Source organism: Hypanus sabinus, chromosome 26 (assembly GCF_030144855.1).
Source record: "Hypanus sabinus isolate sHypSab1 chromosome 26, sHypSab1.hap1, whole genome shotgun sequence".
Classification (NCBI taxonomy): domain Eukaryota; kingdom Metazoa; phylum Chordata; class Chondrichthyes; order Myliobatiformes; family Dasyatidae; genus Hypanus; species Hypanus sabinus.
The window spans coordinates 17,002,862-17,021,854 of record NC_082731.1 but is presented as its reverse complement, the minus strand read 5'-3'; the positions used below and the strand labels follow the sequence as shown (position 1 = coordinate 17,021,854).

At 46.0% G+C, this 18,993-nt stretch overlaps 1 protein-coding gene across 1 annotated transcript in view; it reads left to right on the top strand.

The window, feature by feature from the left end:
* LOC132381661 (gastrula zinc finger protein XlCGF57.1-like) overlaps window positions 1-18,259 on the top strand; it is a 38,139-nt gene extending 19,880 nt beyond the window's left edge. The window contains exon 5 of the mRNA XM_059951266.1: window positions 17,053-18,259. Coding sequence (XP_059807249.1) covers window positions 17,053-18,067 — 1,015 coding nt within the window. The 3' untranslated portion in view covers window positions 18,068-18,259. The remainder of the gene's footprint in view (window positions 1-17,052) is intronic.
* Window positions 18,260-18,993: the final 734 nt, after the last annotated feature.

Below are 18,993 nucleotides of genomic sequence, written 5' to 3'. Positions count from 1 at the left end.
GTCGATCCCTGGAACAGAAGTGAAATCTCTTCCCAGCTGGAAACGCGCATCTGCTCTGCTCCTGAAATGAAGTTTTCTGTTTTAACTTCTCATTGAATCTCAGTCAGACCGGGGCCCTGAGAACACCCAAGCAGTTCTTCATTCAGACGCTCAACTGCTTTATTGTTGGAGGAATCACTACGTCTGTGATCTGACCTGATGCGTGGCCGGAGAGTTTATGGCAGGGAGGTGCCAATGACTGGCTCTCAGTTTGGATGGAATTCACATGTAGAAACTGATTGACTGTGGGGGAAAAAAGTTGTTTATCCCTGCAAAATGCTGGAGGAACTCAGCAGTGAAGCAGTATCAGTGCAGTGGAATTAACAACCAGTATTTCAGGAATAGAGAATGTTTTCAGCCCGAGGCCTCGGCCGTTTATTCTTCGGCATAGCTGGTAACTGACCAGCTTAATTCCTCATTTTGTGTCTTCTTCTATATTTCCAGCATCTGAAGAATCTGTTGTGTTTTTGGTTTCTATCTGCACTTGTGTGTAGACTTTGATTTTGAAGCAGGTTGATATTGAATATATCAAGTGCGAGCTTGCTGTGTTAAAGTAGCTGCTGAGTTCTCCACGTAAAAACATTGACTGGATTTGAAGCGGAAACAGTGCTTGCCGATACCCTAAAAGTTAAATCAGGCGACGTGGGAGACAGAAGGGCTTTGTTTCCAGATGAGCTCAATGCCTTCTATGCTCGCTTTGAACATCAGAACATAGAGCTCCCACATTCCCTGATGATCCCAAGGTCTCGGTCTTTGAAGCTGATGTGAGGGCTGCCTTCTGGAGGGTGAATCCAATGGAGATCATCCAGACTGGACTGGGTACCTGGACACACACCAGAGGCCTGCGATGATCAACTGGCTGGTGTGTTCACTGAGATTTTTAACCTCTCTTTCCAGCATTACATAGTACCCACCTGCTTCAAGCAGGTTTTGTTCACCCCGTTGCTCAAGAAGAGCACGGTGACCTGTCTCAATGACTATTGCCCAGTTGTACTTACAGCCACAGTGACGAAGAACTTTGAGAGGTTGGTGATGAAACATCAGCTCCTGCCCGAGAGGCGACTTGGATCTGCTCCAATTTGCCTACTAGAGCAACAGATCCACAACAGATGCCATTTCATTTGCTCTTTATTCAATCCTGGAACACCTTGACAGCAAAGGTGTATACATCAGGATGCTCTTTATTGACTACAGCTCAGCATTCAATACCATCATCCCCTCAAAACCGATCAGTAAGCATCGAGACCTTTGCCTCAATACCTCATTCTGCAATTGGATCCTGGATTTCATCATTTGCAGACCGCAGTCAGCTAGGTTTGGCAACAACAGCTCCTCCACGATCTCCACCAGCACAGGTGCCCTACAGGGCTGTGTGCCTAGCCCCCTGCTCTACTTTACCCTTACGACTGTGTGGCTAAGCACAGCTCCAATGCTATACTGAAGTTTGCTGACAACGCCACGGTCATAGGCCAGATCAAAGGTGGCGATGAACTGGCGTATGCAAGGAGATTCAAGATATAGCTGAGCGGTGTCATAAAACAACCCCTCTCTGAATCTCAGCAAGATCAAAAAACTGATTATAGACTTCAGGAGAGGGAAATCAGAGGTCCTCATCAGAAGATCAGAGATGAAGGGGGTCAACAGTCTTAAATTCGTGAATTTTACTATTGCTGAGGACCTGTCCTTGGTGCAATAATAAGTGCAATTGTGAACAAAGTACCAAACACCTGTACTTCGTTAGGAGTTTGTGGCGATTCGGCATGACAGCTTAAACTTTGACAAACTTCTAAAGGTGTGTAGTGGGGAGTATATTGACTGGCTGCATCACAGCCTGGTACGGAAACACCAATGCCAATTGGTAAGACCTCCAACAGGTATTGGCTATTGGCCCTTCCCAACCAGTGAGCACATCTACATGAAACACTGTCATAGGAAAGCAGCATCCATCATCTGGGATTCCCACTGGCCAGACCGTGCTCTTTTCTTTCCGCTGCCATCAGGTAGAAGGTGCAAGAGCCTCGGGACTCGCACCACCAGGTTCAAGAATATTACTACTCCTCAACCATCACTGAATTGACTTTATTTCTTATGTCCTTTACATACATAAGGAGTAAAAATCTTTGCTATGTCCCGGTCTAAATGTACAATGATTTATAGTCATTTGTAATAAATAGTATGTACAACAGGACATGCTGCGGTACCGTTTCCCGGATGGCTGCAGCTGGAACAGTTTGCAGAAATGATCCTCCGATCCTTTTTATACACCTGTCTCATAACTGTCCTGAATAGTGGGAAGTTCATGTCTACAGATGTACTGGGCTATCCGCACCACTCCCTGCAGAGTCCTGCAATTGAGGTGTTATGTGTGATGAGCAAATCATGGGGAGATGGGGTCCAGAGTTGACTCCCCCGTGAACTATACTGCTAACAACAGAGAGGGATAAAGAGGGAGAGAGGCGCCATGCTGCATATGCTGATAATGAGAGAGATACAAGGATTTAAAATTATGGCTTCTCTGCTGATTGTTGACTTTACTTCCAAGGACTCTGCCTGCTTGTGTGAGTCCTTGCTGACCCAGCAGAGTGGTGCCAGGTGCCTGCTGAGACAGCAGGGAGTGGCCCAGTTTGATGAACATGATCAGTTGATGGATGGCCGGTTCCCTGGCTGGAGAGATAAAAGATGAGTCTGCTGAGACACAGGCAGACACGCCACTGGACACTGAAAGAGTGTTGTGCACCCACAGGAAGGTGGGGGCTTGGAGGATCGATTCGGGGGAATCGGTCAGAGGCTCACAGTGTGTGAAGGCAGACCGGTGGGGGCTTGTGTGTGTGTCCACCCTCGCCTGGGTGACAAGTCCACCACTGAAGAACGGTCTGGCCAGGAACGGAAGGGTCATAATCGATGACCACAACAGTACAACAGAACTTGAAGACAACGGAAGGTTTGCCTGCTGCAACTGCTCAACTCTCACTTGCTCGCTCACTCTATCTCTCCAATGTCACAACAGCAACTACCTCAACCCAAACTGAACTGAACTGAACTCTGCATTATCTTAAGACTATTCATTTACCCCTAGACTTTGATAGAGCTTGGTTTTGATCCTTATTCCTACACTTCTGTATTTATCATTGCTAACCTGTTTTATATATATATTTGCATTTTTGATACCGTTTTACTTAGTTTACTAATAAACACCTTTAGTTGTAGTACCACCAGACTCCAACGTATCATTCCATTTCTGCTGGTTTGGTAACCCGGTCACGGGGTACATGACAGAGGGAAGTAGAAGCAGTGATGCAGCCTGGTGCCCCTGTAGAAGGACCTTAGGATTTTGGGAGCTCATGCCGAAGTTCTTCAACCATCTGAGGTGAAAGAGGCACTGTTGTGGTTTTTTCACTACACAGCCGGGATGTACAGACCACGAGACCCTTGGTGATGTGTATGTCGAGGAACTTAAAGCTCAACCCCACATACATTGATACATAGCAGTTAGCCTGTCTCTATTCCTCCTGTAGTCCATAACCAGCACCTTTCTTTTTGCAACAGTGAGGGAGAGGTTGTTTTCTTGACACCACTGCATCAGGGTGATGACTTCTTCTCTGTAGGCTGCCTCATTATTATTTGAGATAAGGCCAATCAATGTTGTATCATCAGCAAATTTAATTAGCAACTTGGAGCTGTGGTTGGTGACACAGTCATGAATATAGAGAGAGTACTGGAGGGGGCTTAGGCCACAGCACTGAAGGGCACCATGTAGAGAGTCAGAGGGGCAGAGGTGAGGGAGCCCACTCTTATCATCTGCTGGCGATCTGACAGGAAATCCAGGATCCAGCTGCACAAGGAAGGGTGAAAGCCAACAGGCTCTTGAACAACCATTAGGCTCTTTAACAACAGGGGATAACTACACTCAACTTCACTTGCCCAATCATTGAAATACCCCACAAGCAGTGATCACACTTTAAAGCACGTTATCTCATGTTTAATTTCATTATTATTCTCATTACTTAAGTTCTCATTATTTATTGCTATTTATTTATATTTGCATTTGCACAGGTTGTTGCCTACTGCTCACTACTTGATCTTTCAGTCATCATTACTATGCTATAGATATGCTGAATATGCCCACAAGAAAATGTCAGGGTTATATATGGTGACATATCTTTATTTTGAAAATAAAACACTTTGAACCTTGAACTTTGAAATGGCACCGCACATACCCAGAAAGCCCAGCGCTTCAGAAATCGCCGTCCGTCCGCTGTCAACCTGGACGCATGCGCATAGATCACAGCAAGCTGCCAAATCCGCGCATGCGCCCAGTGGAGAAGCGGCTCTGGGGCATCGGGAGCAGGTAGGAGCGGGGTTCCGGCGGGTTTTCATCAGCCCGGCGTCCGCAGCCGGACTGAGGGACAGTTACCCCGGGCGCCGGACACACTGCGGACCCCGGGATGGTCCCGCGTCTTTCCCCCTCTCTCTCAGCTCCACGCTTCACACCCGAACCCCGGGGAATTTTCCACTGATGATGGGGGCTGCCAACGCCATCTTGCGGCGCATGCGTATCGCGGGGCCCGTGACGGGTCCGGGGTTCGTGAAAATGTCTCGTCCGGAGGCAGCAATGGCTGATGCTGCCAAGGCTTTCCCCTCAGTCCGCAGGCTGAGGGACTGGCAGCCGGTTCATCTCCCAGACACAGCCGAGCCTCAGCTGTCGGAATCCAAGGATCTGGAACAAGAGTTTCCAGTTCAGATTCTGGTCTAATATCACCGGCACGTGTCGGGAAATGTGTTGTCTTTGCGGCAGAAGTACAGTGCAATATATAATCATAAAAATAGCCAATTACAGTTAAAGCATACATAATTAAAATTAAATAAGAAGGGCAAAAAAGTAGTGAGTTAGGGTTCATGGGTTCAATGTCCATTCAGAAACGGGGTGACAGAAGGGAAGAAACTGTTCCTGAATCACAGAAACATCGAAAACCTACAGTACAATACAGGCCCTTCGGCCCACAAAGCTGAGCTGAACATGTCCCTACCTTAGAACTACCTAGGCTTTATCCACAGCCCTCTATTTTGCTAAGCTCCATGTAGCCATCCAGGAGTCTCTTAAAAGACCCTATCATATCCACCTCCACCACCGGCACCAGCAGCCCATTCCACGCACTCGCCACTCTCTGCATAAAAAAAAAACTTACCCCTGACATCTCCTCTGTACCTACTTTGAAGAACCTTAAACCTGTGCCCGCTAGTGATAGCCATTTCATTCCTGGGGAAAAGTCCCTGACTATCCACACAATCGATGCCTCTCATTATCTTACACCTCTATCAAGTCACCTCATATCCTCCATCGCTCCGAGGAGAAAAGGCTGAGTTCACTCAATCTGTTCTCAGAAGGCATGCTCCCCAATTCAAGCAACATCCTTGTAAATCTCCTCTGCACCCTTTCTATAGTTTCCACATCCTTCCTGTAGTGAGGCAACCAGAATTGAGCACAGTACTCCAAGTGGGGTCTGACCAGGGTCCTATGGGGCTGCGACATTACCTCTCAGCTCTTAAACTCAATCCCACAATTGATGAAGGCCAATGCACCGTATGCCTTCTTAACCACAGAGTCAACCTGCGCAGCTGCTTTGAGCATCCTATGGACTCGGACCCCAAGATCCCCCGATCCTCTGCACTGCCAAGAGTCTTACCATTAATACTATATTCTGCCATCATATTTGACGTACCAAAATGAACCACTCCACACTTAAACAACACACACAAAATGCTGGTGGAACACAGCAGGCCAGGCAGCATCTATAAGGAGAAGCACTGTCGACGTTTTGGGCCGAGACCCTTCAGGATAGATGAAGGGTCTCGGCCCAAAACGTTGACAGTGCTTCTCCCTATAGATGCTGCCTGGCCTGCTGTGTTCCACCAGCATTTTGTGTGTGTTGCTTGAATTTCCAGCATCTGCAGATTTCCTGGTGTTCACTCCACACTTATCTGGGTTGAACTCCATCTGCCACTTCTCAGCCCAGTTTTGTATCCTATCAATGTCCCGCTGTAACCTCTGACAGCCCTCCACACTGTCCACAACTCCTCCAACCTTTGTGTCATCAGCAAATTTACTAACCGATCCCTCCACTTGCTCATCCAGGTCATTTATAAAAATCTCAAAGAGTAGGGGTTCCAGAACAGATCCCTGAGGCACACCACTGGACACCAGCCTCCATGCAGAATTTGACCCGTCAACAACCACTCTTTGCCTTCTGTGGGCAAGCCAATTCTGGATCCACAAATCAATGTCCCCTTGGATCCCATGCCTCTTTACTTTCTCAATAAGCCTTGCATGGGATACCTTATCAAATACCTTGCTGAAATCCATGTACACTGCATCTATGGCTCTATCTTCATCAGTGTGTTTAATCACATCCTCAAAAAATTCAAACAGGCTCGTAAGACACGATCTGTCTTTGACAAAACCATGCTAACTATTCCTAATCATATTATGCCTCTCCAAATGTTCATAAATTCTGCCTCTCAGGATCTTCTCCATCAACTTACCAACCACTGAAGTAAGACTCACTGGCCTATAATTTCCTGGGTTATCCCTACTCCCTTTCTTGAATAAGGGAACAACATCCGCAACCCTCCAATCCTCTGGAACCTCTCCCATCCTCATTGATAATGCAAAGATCATAGCCAGAGGCTCAGCAATCTTCTGCCTCGCTTCCCACAGTAGCCTGGGGTACGTCACGTCAGGTCCCAGTGACTTATCCAACTTGATGCTTTCCAAAAGCTCCAGCACATCCTCTTTCTTAATGTCTACATTCTCAAGCTTTTCAGTCCACTCAAGTCATCCCTACAATCTCCAAGATCCTTTGCCATTTATGAATACTGAAGCAAAGTACTCATTAAGTACCTCTGCTATCTCCTCTGGTTCTGTACACGCTTTTCCACTGTCACACTTGATTGGTCCTATTCTCTCATTTCTTATCCTCTTACTCTTCACATACTTGTAGAATGCCTTGGGGTTTTCCTTAATCCTGTCAGCCAAGGCCCTCTCATGGCCCCTTCTGGCTCTCCTAATTTCATTCTTAAGCTCCTTCTTGCTAGCCTTATAATCTTCAAGATCTATGTCATTACCTAGTTTTTGAACCTTTCATAAGCTCTTCTTCTTGACTAGATTTACAACAGCCTTTGTAAACATGGATCTTGTACCTTACCATCCTTTCCGTGTCTCATTGGAACGTACCTACTCAGAACCCCACACAAGTATCCCCTGAACATTTGCCACATTTCTTCAGTACGTTTCCCTGAGAACATCTGTTTCCAATTTATGCTTCCAAGTTCCTGCCTGATAGCCTCATATTTCCCCTTACTCCAATTAAACATTTCCCTAACTTGTCTGCTCCTATCCCTCTCCAATGCTATGGTAAAGGAGATAGAATTGTGATCACTATCTTCAAAATGCTCTCCCACTGAGAGACCTGACACCTGACCAGGTTCATTTCCCAATACCAGATCAAGTACAGCCTCTCCTCTTGTCGGCTTTTCTACATATTGTGTTAAACTTTCCTGAACACACCTAACAAACTCCACCCTGTCTAAGCCCCTCACTCTAGGGAGATGCCAATCAATATTTGGGAAATTAAAATCTCCCACCACAACAACCCTGTGATTTTTACTCCTTTCCAGAATCTGTCTCCCTATCTGCTCCTTGATGCCCCTGTCACTATTAGGTGGTCTATAAAAAACACCCAGTAGTTATTTGTCCCTTCCTGTTCCTAACTTCCATCCACAGAGACTCCGTAGACAATCCCTCCATGACTTCCTCATAGCTCCAAGTGCTGATCCACGCTCTAAGCTCATCTGCTTTATTCATGATATTCCTCGCACATTAAAATAGACACATCTCAAACCATCGGACTGAGCGCGTCTCTTCTCTATCACCTGTCTATCATCCCTTTTGCACTGTCTCCAAACTTTCTCTATGTCTGAGCTAATCTGCCCTTCCTCCGTCACTTCAGTTTGGCTCCCACCTCCCAGCAATTTTAGTTTAAACTCTCCCCAATAGCCTTATCAAACCTGCCTGCCTGGATAGTGGTCCCCCTGGGATTCAAGTACAACCCACCCTTTTCGTACAGGTCACACCCGCCCCAAAAGAGGTCCCAATGATCCAGAGATTGAGTCCCTGCCCCCATCCCTCAGCCACACATTTATCCCCCATCTCTTTCTATTCCTATACTCACTGTTCCGTGGTACAGGTGGTCATCCCGAGATTACTGCCTTTGAGGTCCTGCTTCTCAACTTCTTTCCTAACTCCCTGTTATCTATTTTCAGGACCTCCTCCCTTTTCCTACCTATGTCGTCGGTACCAATATGTACCACGTCCTCTGGGGCTGTTCTTCTCACTTCAAGATGTCGTGGACACGATCATAAATATCCCGGACCCTGGCACCTGGGAGGCAAACTACCATCCGTGTTTCTTTCCTGCTCCCACAGAATCAACTATCTGACCCCCTAACTATAGAGTCCCCTGTCACTGCTGCCTTCCTATCCCTACCCTCCTGAGCCAGAGGGCCAGACCCTGTGCCAGACGCACGGCCACTGTTGCTTCCCCCAGGTAGGCTGCCCCCCCCCCCCCCCCCCCGCCAACAGTAATCAAGCAGGAATACAGATCGTTAAGGGGGGACAGCCATTGGGGTAGTCTCTGGTACCCGCTTCTTGCCCTTCCCTCTACTGTTATCCACTTCTCTGTCTCCTGTGGTCCTGGGGTGGACAGCTGCCTGTGGCTCCTCTCTATCACCTCCTCACTCTCCCTGACCAGACAAAAGTCATCGAGTTGTAGCTCCGGTTCCCTAACACGGTCTAAGGAGCTGCAGCTCGGTGCACCTGGTGCAGATGTGGTCGTCCGGGCTCCTGTACCTCCTTCCTGATGGTAGCAATGAGAAGAGGTCATGGCCTGGGTGATGGGGATCCTTAATGATGGATGCTACCTTGTTTTGGCATCGATCCTCGAAGATATACTGAATGCTACAGAGCCTAGTGCCCACAATGGAGCTGACTTTCACAATGTCTGCAGCTTCTTTCAATCTTGTACAATACTTCCTTTCCCTCCTCCCCCCCTTTCTCCTTTCTAGCTGCACCAGTATGTTGGATGTAGGTTAGATCGGAGTGATTGTGTTAAATGCTGAGCTGTAGTCAATAAACAGCATATTGACAGAAGTATTTGGATTGTTCAGGTGATCCAAGGCCGTGTGGAGAGCCAATGAGGTCTCGTCTGCCATAGACCGACTTTGCGATGGGCAAATTGCCCTGGGTCCAGGTCCTCACTGAGACAGGAGTTAATTCTAGCCAAAACCAATCTCTCAAAACATTTCATCACCGTAGATGTGGGCGCTACTGGACAGAGGGCATTAAGACAGCTCAGCCTGCTCTTCTTGGGCACTGGTGTGATTGTTGCCCTTTTTGAAGCAGGTGTAAAGTTCTGACTGTAGCACTGAGAGATTTGAAATGTGTTTGAGCCGACCTGCTGGTTGGTTGGCACAGATTTTCAGAGCCCTATCAGTACTCCACTGGGGCCTGGCACCTCTTTAAAGATGCGCTAATGTCAGTCTCTGAGACAGATCACAGGGTCACCAGGTGCTGTAGTTTTATTCTCCCTTTCAAAGTGTGTATGAAAGGCGTTGAGCCCGTCTGCGAGTGAAGCATCACTACCATACATAATGCCAGGCTTCGCTTAGTAGGAAGTAATGACCTGTAAACCTGGCTGGAGTTGACACACATATAATTCCACCTCCAACTTCATCAGGAATTGTTTCTATGCTCAGGAGGAAGTCCTCCGTAAGGTGTACCTGGTCTTCTTGTATAGTCCTGGGTCACCAGACTTAAATACTCCAGGTTTAACAAACCTTATTGAATTTTTTGAAGAAGTTACGAGGAATGTTGACGAGGGTAAGGCAGTGGATATAGTCTATATGGACTTCAGCAAAGCCTTTGACAAAGTTCCACATGGAAGGTTGGTTAAGAAGGTTCTGTCGTTAGGTATTAATGCTGGAGTAATAAAATGGATTCAACAGTGGCTAGATGGGAGATGCCAGAGAGTAGTGGTGGATAATTGTTTATCGGGATGGAGGCCGGTGACTAGCGGGGTGCCTCAGGGATCTGTTTTGGGCCCAATGTTGTTTGTAATATACATAAATGATCTGGATGATGGGGTGGTAAATTGGATTAGTAAGTATGCCGATGATACTAAGGTAGGAGGTGTTGTGGATAATGAGGTGGATTTTCAAAGCTTGCAGGGAGATTTATGCCGGTTAGAAGAATGGGCTGAACGTTGGCAGATGGAGTTTAATGCTGAGAAGTGTGAGGTTCTACATTTTGGCAGGAATAATCCAAATAGAACATACAGAGTAAATGGTAGGGCATTGAGGAATGCAGAGGAACAGAGAGATCTAGGAATAACTGTGCATAGTTCCCTGAAAGTGGAGTCTCATGTAGATAGGGTGGTGAAGAAGGCTTTTGGAACACTGGCCTTTATAAATCAAAGCATTGAGTACAGAAGTTGGGATGTAATGCTAAAGTTGTACAAGGCATTGGTAAGGCCAAATTTGGAATATTGTGTGCAGTTCTGGTCACTGAATTATAGGAAAGATATCAATAAATTAGAGAGAGTGCAGAGACGATTTACTAGGATGTTACCTGGGTTTCAGCACTTAAGTTACAGAGAAAGGTTGAACAAGTTAGGTCTCTATTCATTGGAGCGTAGAAGGTTGAGGGGGGATTTGATCGAGGTATTTAAAATTTTGAGAGGGATAGATAGAGTTGACGTGAACAGGCTGTTTCCATTGAGAGTAGGGGAGATTCAAACTAGAGGACATGATTTGAGAGTTAGGGGGCAGAAGTTTAAGGGAAACACGAGGGGGTATTTCTTTACTCAAAGAGTGATAGCTGTGTGGAATGAGCTTCCTGTAGAAGTAGTAGAGGCCAGTTCAGTTGTGTCATTTAAGGTAAAATTGGATAGGTATATGGACAGGAAAGGAGTGGAGGGTTATGGGCTGCGTGCGGGTAGGTGGGACTAGGTGAGATTAAGGGTTCGGCACCGACTAGGAGGGCCAAGATGGCCTGTTTCCGTGCTGTGATTGTTATATGGTTATTTAGCTCTCAGCAGACTACGAACCTCCTGCTTCATCCATTGCTTGTTATTCTCGTGTACAGTATGTTCTCATAGATGCACGCTCATCCACACAGGTTTTAATGAAGGCAGTGATAACTGCGGTGTACTCGTTCAGACTCGACTGGAATCCACGCTTTCTTAAATTAACTTTTATCCAGAGCAATATCCCCTCTTCCACTCTTTTCATTGACTTTGCGATGTTTTTTTTTAATGGCCTTAAAACGATGTTACTATGATCCATCGCTGTAGCTGTGGCTTTCAGCTGTAGCAGCCTAAAATGGGAATATCTGACTTTCACTGGAGCTCCTACACTTGTCACCTTCTTGACAGCGTCTCAGAGTCTCAGATGGAAAATCTTCCACGGCAACTTCTTGGCAGAGAATGTGCTTGGTTAAGACTGAGGCTTAAAACAAGGCAATGGTTCTCCGTTCGGTAAAGTAGTGTGAATAGAATAGAAATCAAAAGCTTATTATCGAGGGTGAACAGGAGATAGAGAGCAGCTACAGGCAGTTAGTCACCCCAAGGAGTTAGATAGTGGGTGACAGTCGGGGCAGCGAAGGAAAGAGTTCAGATAGTAGAGAGCACCTGTGTCCATCCCCCTCAGTAATCGTGATCTCGTTTTGGATGCTGTTGAGCGGGATGACCTGACGGAGGACGACCACGGTGATAGGGTCTCTGGCACTGAGCCTGGTTTCGTGGTGCAGAAGGGAGAGAAGAAGATGAGTAATGTGGTAATCAGAGGGGATTCCATAGTGAGGGGAGCAGACAGGAGGTTCTGTCACCCTGATAGAGATACTTGCACATTGTGTTTCCTCCCAGGTGCCAGGGTACGGGATGTCTCAGATCGGGTGCAGAGTATTCTGAAGGGAGAGGGTGACCAGCCAGAAGTCTTGGTACACGTTGGTACCAGTGACGTAGGTAGAAAAAGGGAGGGGGTCCTGAACTGTGGATACAGGGAGTTGGGTAGGAAGCTGAAAAGCAGGACCTCTGGGGAGTCATCTCAGGATTGCCACCTGTTCCATCTGCTAGCGAGTGCAAGAATAACCAGGCGTATTAATGTGTGGCTGAGAGGGGTCAGGGATCATTGGGGCCTCTTCTGGGGGAGGTACGACTTGTACAAAAAGGACGGGTTACACCTGAACCCAAAGGGGTTTAATATCCTAGTGGGCACATTAAATAGAGCTGTTAGGGAGGGTTTAAACTATTTTGGCAGTGGGGTGGGAACCGGAGTGATCGGGCTGAGGAGGGGGAAAACAGAAATAAATCAAAGATAACGTGCAACAGAGATGGTAGAAAGAACAGGCAGGAGATGAGGCGTAATCACTGCCCAGTGGGATGAGTTACAGGGCAATTGAGGTATGGTGCAATTAAAACAGAAAGCAACAAATACTGGACTGAAAGTGTTATATTTGAATGCACGCAGCATAAGGAATAAAATGAACGATCTTCAAATTCAGCTACAGATTGGCGAATATGATGTGGCCATTTCTGAAACTTGGCTGAAGGATGGCTGCCACGAGGAGCTGAACATCCAAGGATATTCGGAAAGATAGGTTAGTAGGCAGAGGGGGTGGTGTGGCTCTGTATAAGAAATAATACTAAATCATTGGAAAGAGGTGACATAGGATTGGAAGGTGTAGAGTCTCTATGGGTTGAGTTAAGAAATGGCAAAGGTAAAAGGACCCCAATGGCCTCCAAAAAACAGCCGGGATGTGGATTACAAATTACAGCAGGAGATAGAAAAGGCAACGTCATGATAATCGTTGGGGATTTTAACATGAAAGTGCATTGGGAAATCCAGATCAGTACTGGACCTCAAGAGAGAGAATTTGTAGAATGTCTAAGGGATGGATTTTTAGAACAGCTTGTTGTTCAGCCCACTAGGGGATCGGCTGTGCTAGATTGGGTGTTTTGCAATGATCTGGAGGTGATAAGAAAGCTTATGATTAAGGAACCTTTAGGATCACAATATGATTGAGTTCACTTTGAAATTTGAAAGGGAAAAAATAAAATCTAATGTGTTGGTATTTCAGTGGAATAAAGGAAATTACAGTGCCATGAGAGGGGAACTGGCCAAGGTTGACTGGAAAGGGACATTTGCAGGAAGGACAGCAGAGCAGCAATGGCTGGAATTTCTGTGAAAAATGAGGGAAGTGCAAGACAGATATATTCCAAATAAGAAGAGATTTTCAAAGGGAAGGAGGACACTACCGTGGCTGACAAGTGAAGTCAGAGCCAAAGTAAAAGCAAAAGAGAGGGCACACAAGGAATCCAGAGCTAGTGGGAAGATAGAGGATTGGGGAGTTTTTAAAAACTTGCAGAAGGAAACTAAGAAAGTCATTAGGAAGGAAAAGATGAATTATGACAGGAAGCTGGTGACTAATATCAAAGAAGATACTAAAAGCTTTTTTAAGTATATAAAGGGTAAAAGACAGTTGAGGGTAAATATAGGACCAATACAGAATGATGCTGGAGATATTGTAATGAGAGATGCAGAGATGACAGAGGAACTGAATGTGTATTTTGCATCAGTCTTCACAGTGGAAGACATCTGTAGTATACTGGACATTCAAGAGCGTCAGGGAAAGTGAAGTTTTTGCAGAGAAATTTACGACTGAGCAGGTGCTCAGGAAGCTTAATGGTCTGAGGGTGGATAAATCTCCTGGACCTGATGGAATGCACCCTCGGGTTCTGAAGGAAGTAACTGGAGAGATCGCGAAGGCATTAACAATGATCTTTCAAGAATCAATAGATTGTACTGGATGACCGGAAAATTGCAAATGTTACTCCGCTATTTAAGAAGGGTGGGAGGCAGCAGAAAGGAAACTATAGACCTGTTAGCCTGACATCAGTGGTTGGGAAGTTGTTGGAATCGATTGTTAGGGGTGAGATTACAGAGTACCTGGAGGCAGATGACAAGATAGGCCAAAGCCGGCATGGTTTCCTGAAAGGAAAATCCTGCCTGACAAACCTACTGCAATTCTTTGAGGAAATTATAAAGGTGATGCAGGAGATGTGGTGAACTTGAATTTTCAGAAGGCCTTTGACAAGGTGCCACACATGAGGCTGCTTAGCAAGATAATAGCCCGTGGAATTACAAGGGAGTTACTAGCATGGGTGGAGCATTGGCTGGTCGGCAGAAAACAGAGAGTGGGAATAAAGGGATCCTATTCTGGCTGGCTGCCGGTTACCAGTGGAGTTCCACAAGGTTGGGACCACTGCTTTTTACGATGTATGTCAATGATTTGGACTAACAGATCAATGTATTTGTGGCTAAATTTGCTGATGATACAAAGATAGGTGGAGGAGCAGGTAGTGTTGAGGAAACAGAGAACCTGCAGCGAAACTTAGATAGTTCAGAGGAATGGGCAAAGAAGTGGCAAATGAAATACAATGTTGGAAAGTGTATTGTCATGCACTTTGGTGGAAGAAATAAATAGGCAGACGATTATTTAGATGGGGAGAGAATTCAAAATGCTGAGATGCAAAGGGGCTTGGGAGTCCTTGTGCAGGATACTCTAAAGGTTAACCTCCAGGTTGAGTTGGTGGTGAAGAAGGTGAATGCAATGTTGGCATTCATTTCTAGAGGTATAGAATATAAGAGCAGGGATGTGATGTTGAGGCTCTCTAAGGCACTCATGATACCACACGGATTATTGTGTGCATTTTGGGCTCCTTATTTTAGAAAGGATATACTGACAATGGAGAGGGTTCAGAGAATATTCACGAGAATGATTCCAGGAATGAAAGGGTTACTGTATGAGGAACATCTGGCAGCTCTTGGGCTGTATTCCCTGGAGTTCAGGAAAATGAGGGGGGATCTCATAGAAACATTCCCGAATGTTAAAAGGCTTGAACGGATTAGATTTGGCCAAGTTATTTCCCATGGTGGGGGATTATAGGACAAAAGAACACAACTTGAGGATTGAAGGACGTCCATTTAGAACAGAGATGCGGAGAAATTACTTTAGTCCGAGGGTGGTAAATCTGTGGAATTTGTTGCCACAAGCAGCTGTGGTGGCCAATTCATTGGGTGTATTTAAGGCAGAGAGAGATAGGTTCTTGGTCAGCCAGGGCATCAAGGTTGTGGGTGAAGGCAGGTGACGGCGATGACTGGAAGAATTGGATCAGTCCATGATTGAATGGCGGAGCAGACTCGTTGGGCTGAATGGCCTACTTCTGCTTCTTTATCTTGTGGCATTGCATTTACTTTGGTTCTTTTCTAAAATTGCCTCTGTTCTACCTCTTCTGGTTCCGGATCTTTCTACCCATGAGAACATGTTTAGTCCCATTCTCACTGGGAACAGACTGATATCAGACACCTTTATCAGGGGTAACCAGTGACCTGCAGCACTCACACTGGTGGGGGAAGGGGGTTTGAGTACTTAGAAAGCCTCCAGAGCAGCCGTGTAATATCATGTGCTCTTTGTAGCTCTGTGGGACGTGCCCAGAACCTGAAATAATACTGACTGGGAGAGACAAACTGAGCCAAGTCACAGATTGATGATGGGCAGATGTGTCCATTCTGGTACAGAGGCGGAAGGACAGGAATTGTCAGTCAGGATTCCTGAACTGTGGCCAGGTGAAAGATGAGGAGTTGTCCCTCCAACTTAGGCTAAATCTCACTATAACAGTGTAATGTTAGGAGTCTAAAACTATTTAATTTAAAATGCTTTCCTTCTCCCATTGATGTCTTTTGTAAATCTTCTTACAGTTTGGAAACAAATAATTTTTGAATGGAAATCTTGAAAACAAAAACACATCAATTCTGCTGTCTTTGTCAGTTCACCAGCACTTGAAAACAATCAGTCTCTGACTGCAGAGGAGGAGATGCTTGAGAAGATAACACAGCACTCACAGCAAGGAGAATCCGAACACCTGTTCAGTGTCGGGGTGAAATTTGGATGAACCCACCAGGAGATAAAGCTTGTAAGTTGTCTTCAAATTATTAAAGGAGTGACCAGATATTTCCTTTGATACACCGATATATCAGTTGTCGATCCTTGGAGATGGAGATGTATCTCATCCCAGCTGGAAATGTGTTTTGTGTCTGAAAGGAAACACTCTGTTTTAACTCAGTGTAATCCCCTGGAACCGGGGTGCTGAGAACACACCAGCATTTGTTCAGCTGAGATCAGTTCTTCAATTGCATTGATTTGACACGGGATTCACTATGACTAACGTCTGACTTGGTGAATTGTCAGATAATTGATAGTAGGGAGATATCTTTCACCTTCTCTCAGTGTGGAAGCGATTCACTCACTAAGCCAACCGGCAGATATATCAATGAGTTCACACTAGGGAGAGGCCAATGATCTGCACTTAGGGAGAGGATATACTCAGTCATCCAGCCTGAAGATACGTCAGCAAGTTCACACTATAGTGAGGCGGTTCGCCTGTTCTGCAGAATTCAGACATCCAAACTAAAGATTACAGACTGGGGTGTCGGAGTTTGGATTTCAGTTCAGACACGGTTTCTACCTGTTTGTTGTGACCACACGGATTTCCTCTGGGTGCTCTAGTTTCCTCTCACAGTCCAAGGACATATCGGTTAATAGGTTAATTGGTCATTGTAAATTGTCCCGGATAAAGCCGGGTTAACAGGTGGACTGCTAGATGGAGCAGCTCATTGGGCTGAAGAGGCCTGTTCCATGCTGTATCTCCAAATAAAATCCACACCAGTGAGAGGCTGTTCACCTGCTCCTTGTGGGAGGAAATTCACTCACTCAGCCCATTTGCAGATGTATCAGTGAGTTCACGAGAGAGAGAGAGAGATTGTTCCACAGTTTAGTGTGTAGACAGAAATTCACTAATTCACCATACATGATGAGACAACAGCAAGTTCAAAATGGGGAGAGACCGTTCACCTGCTCTGAATGCGGGAAGGGATTTACTTGGCCATCAAAACTGCTTTCACACCAGCGTGTTCACACCAGGGAGAGGCCATTTACTTGCCCTGAATGTGGGAAGGGATTTACTGAGTCTTCTAATTTACTGGTGCACCAACGAGTTCACACCGGGGAGAGACCATATACTTGTTCTGAATGTGGGAAGGGATTTACTCAATCATGTAACCTACTGACACACCAGCGAATTCATACTGGAGAGAGACCGTTCATTTGCTCTGAATGTGGGAAAGGATTTACTCTGCAGTCTCACTTACGGACACACCAGCGACTTCACACTGGGGAGAGGCCATTCACCTGCTCCGAATGTGGAAAGGGATTTACTGGGTCATCTAACCTACTGGCACACCTGCGAATTCATACTGGGGAGAGACCATTCACTTGCTCTGAATGCGGGAAGGGATTTACTCGGTCATCTAACCTACTGACACACCAGCGAATTCACACTGGGGAGAGCCCGTTCATCTGTTCTGTGTGTGGGAAGGGATTTACTCAGTCAACTCACCTAATGAGACACCAGCGAGGTCACATTAGGGAGGGGCTATTGACCTGCTCTGAATGTGGGAAGGGATTTACTCGGTCTTCTATGCTTCTGAGGCATCAGCGAATCCACACCGGGGAGAGACCGTTCACCTGCCCTGAATGTGGGAAGGGATTCACTGAGTCATCTAACTTACTGGTACATCAGCGAGTTCACACTGAGGAGAGGCCATTCACCTGCTCTGAATGCGGGAAAGGATTTACTCAGTCATCTTACCTGTTGGCACACCAGCGGTTTCACACTGGGGAGAGGCCATTCACCTGCTCTGAATGTGGGAAGGGGTTTACTTTGTCATCTCACCTACTGGCGCACCAGCGAATTCACACTGGGGAGAGACCGTTCACCTGCTCTGAATGTGGGAAGGGATTCACTCAGTCAGCCCACCTTGTGACTCACTACCGAGTTCACACTCGGGAAAGTGTTTAAGTAAGCAGCCTGCTGGATATTTAACCCTCACAGCTTCTGAATCCAGAGACACGTTCAAAAGTGACTGTTGGTGTCAGACTGTAATTATTGCTGCTCTAGTCACTGAGATGGGAGGGGTTTCTTAATGTTGATAAAATGGGAATGGAGTTTAATATTCTGGATCAGTGACAAATAAATGAGTTCTATTTTAAGCATTGTCTCAGTTACTTGGTTAATCTACAACACACCCAGTTTACCATTTGGAACCAACACAGTCCAGCTGGTCCGCGCCCATGTTTCTGTTCCACTAATGTGCTTTTAAATCCATCCCTGCTTTTCACCTCTCATTCTCCCTGTGATAATGGGTTCCAAATAGTCACCAGTTGTGGGTGAAAAGGTTCCCCTTGAATTTCCTGCATGACTTTCTGCAGACTGAATACAAGCTCAATGCAGTTATGTGCGACATGTTCTTCATCCCTCAAACCTTTGTGCTGAGGAAGAATGGCTTTGGTTGTTAACCTCCCTATTTCCTGTTCTTTTCTGTGTAATACACAAGAGACTGCAGATGCTGGAAATCCAGAGTAATACTCACACAATGCTAGAGGAACACGGCAAGTCAAAAGGAAATTTGAAAGAATGGGACTGAGGGGGCCTTTTTGGGTTTGTTACTGGAGACTAGTGGTGTTTCTGCAGGAGTGATCTGGCTTCACGTCCAAACATTAAATGGTATGACAAGTAGCCAGTGGCTTCATTCTGAGTACAGTTACAACTGTATACCAAATGTCCAATATGCTGACGCTAATTATTATTATTCTTGGCATCAAGAGTTCCGAGCATGTCTAACAGTGTCCTGTTGAATCTCTCAGGCTGAGGATCATCTTGAAGATGATATAGCATTGTCCTTGAAGTTCTGGACTCTAAACAAGCTCAGTAACACATGTATGAGA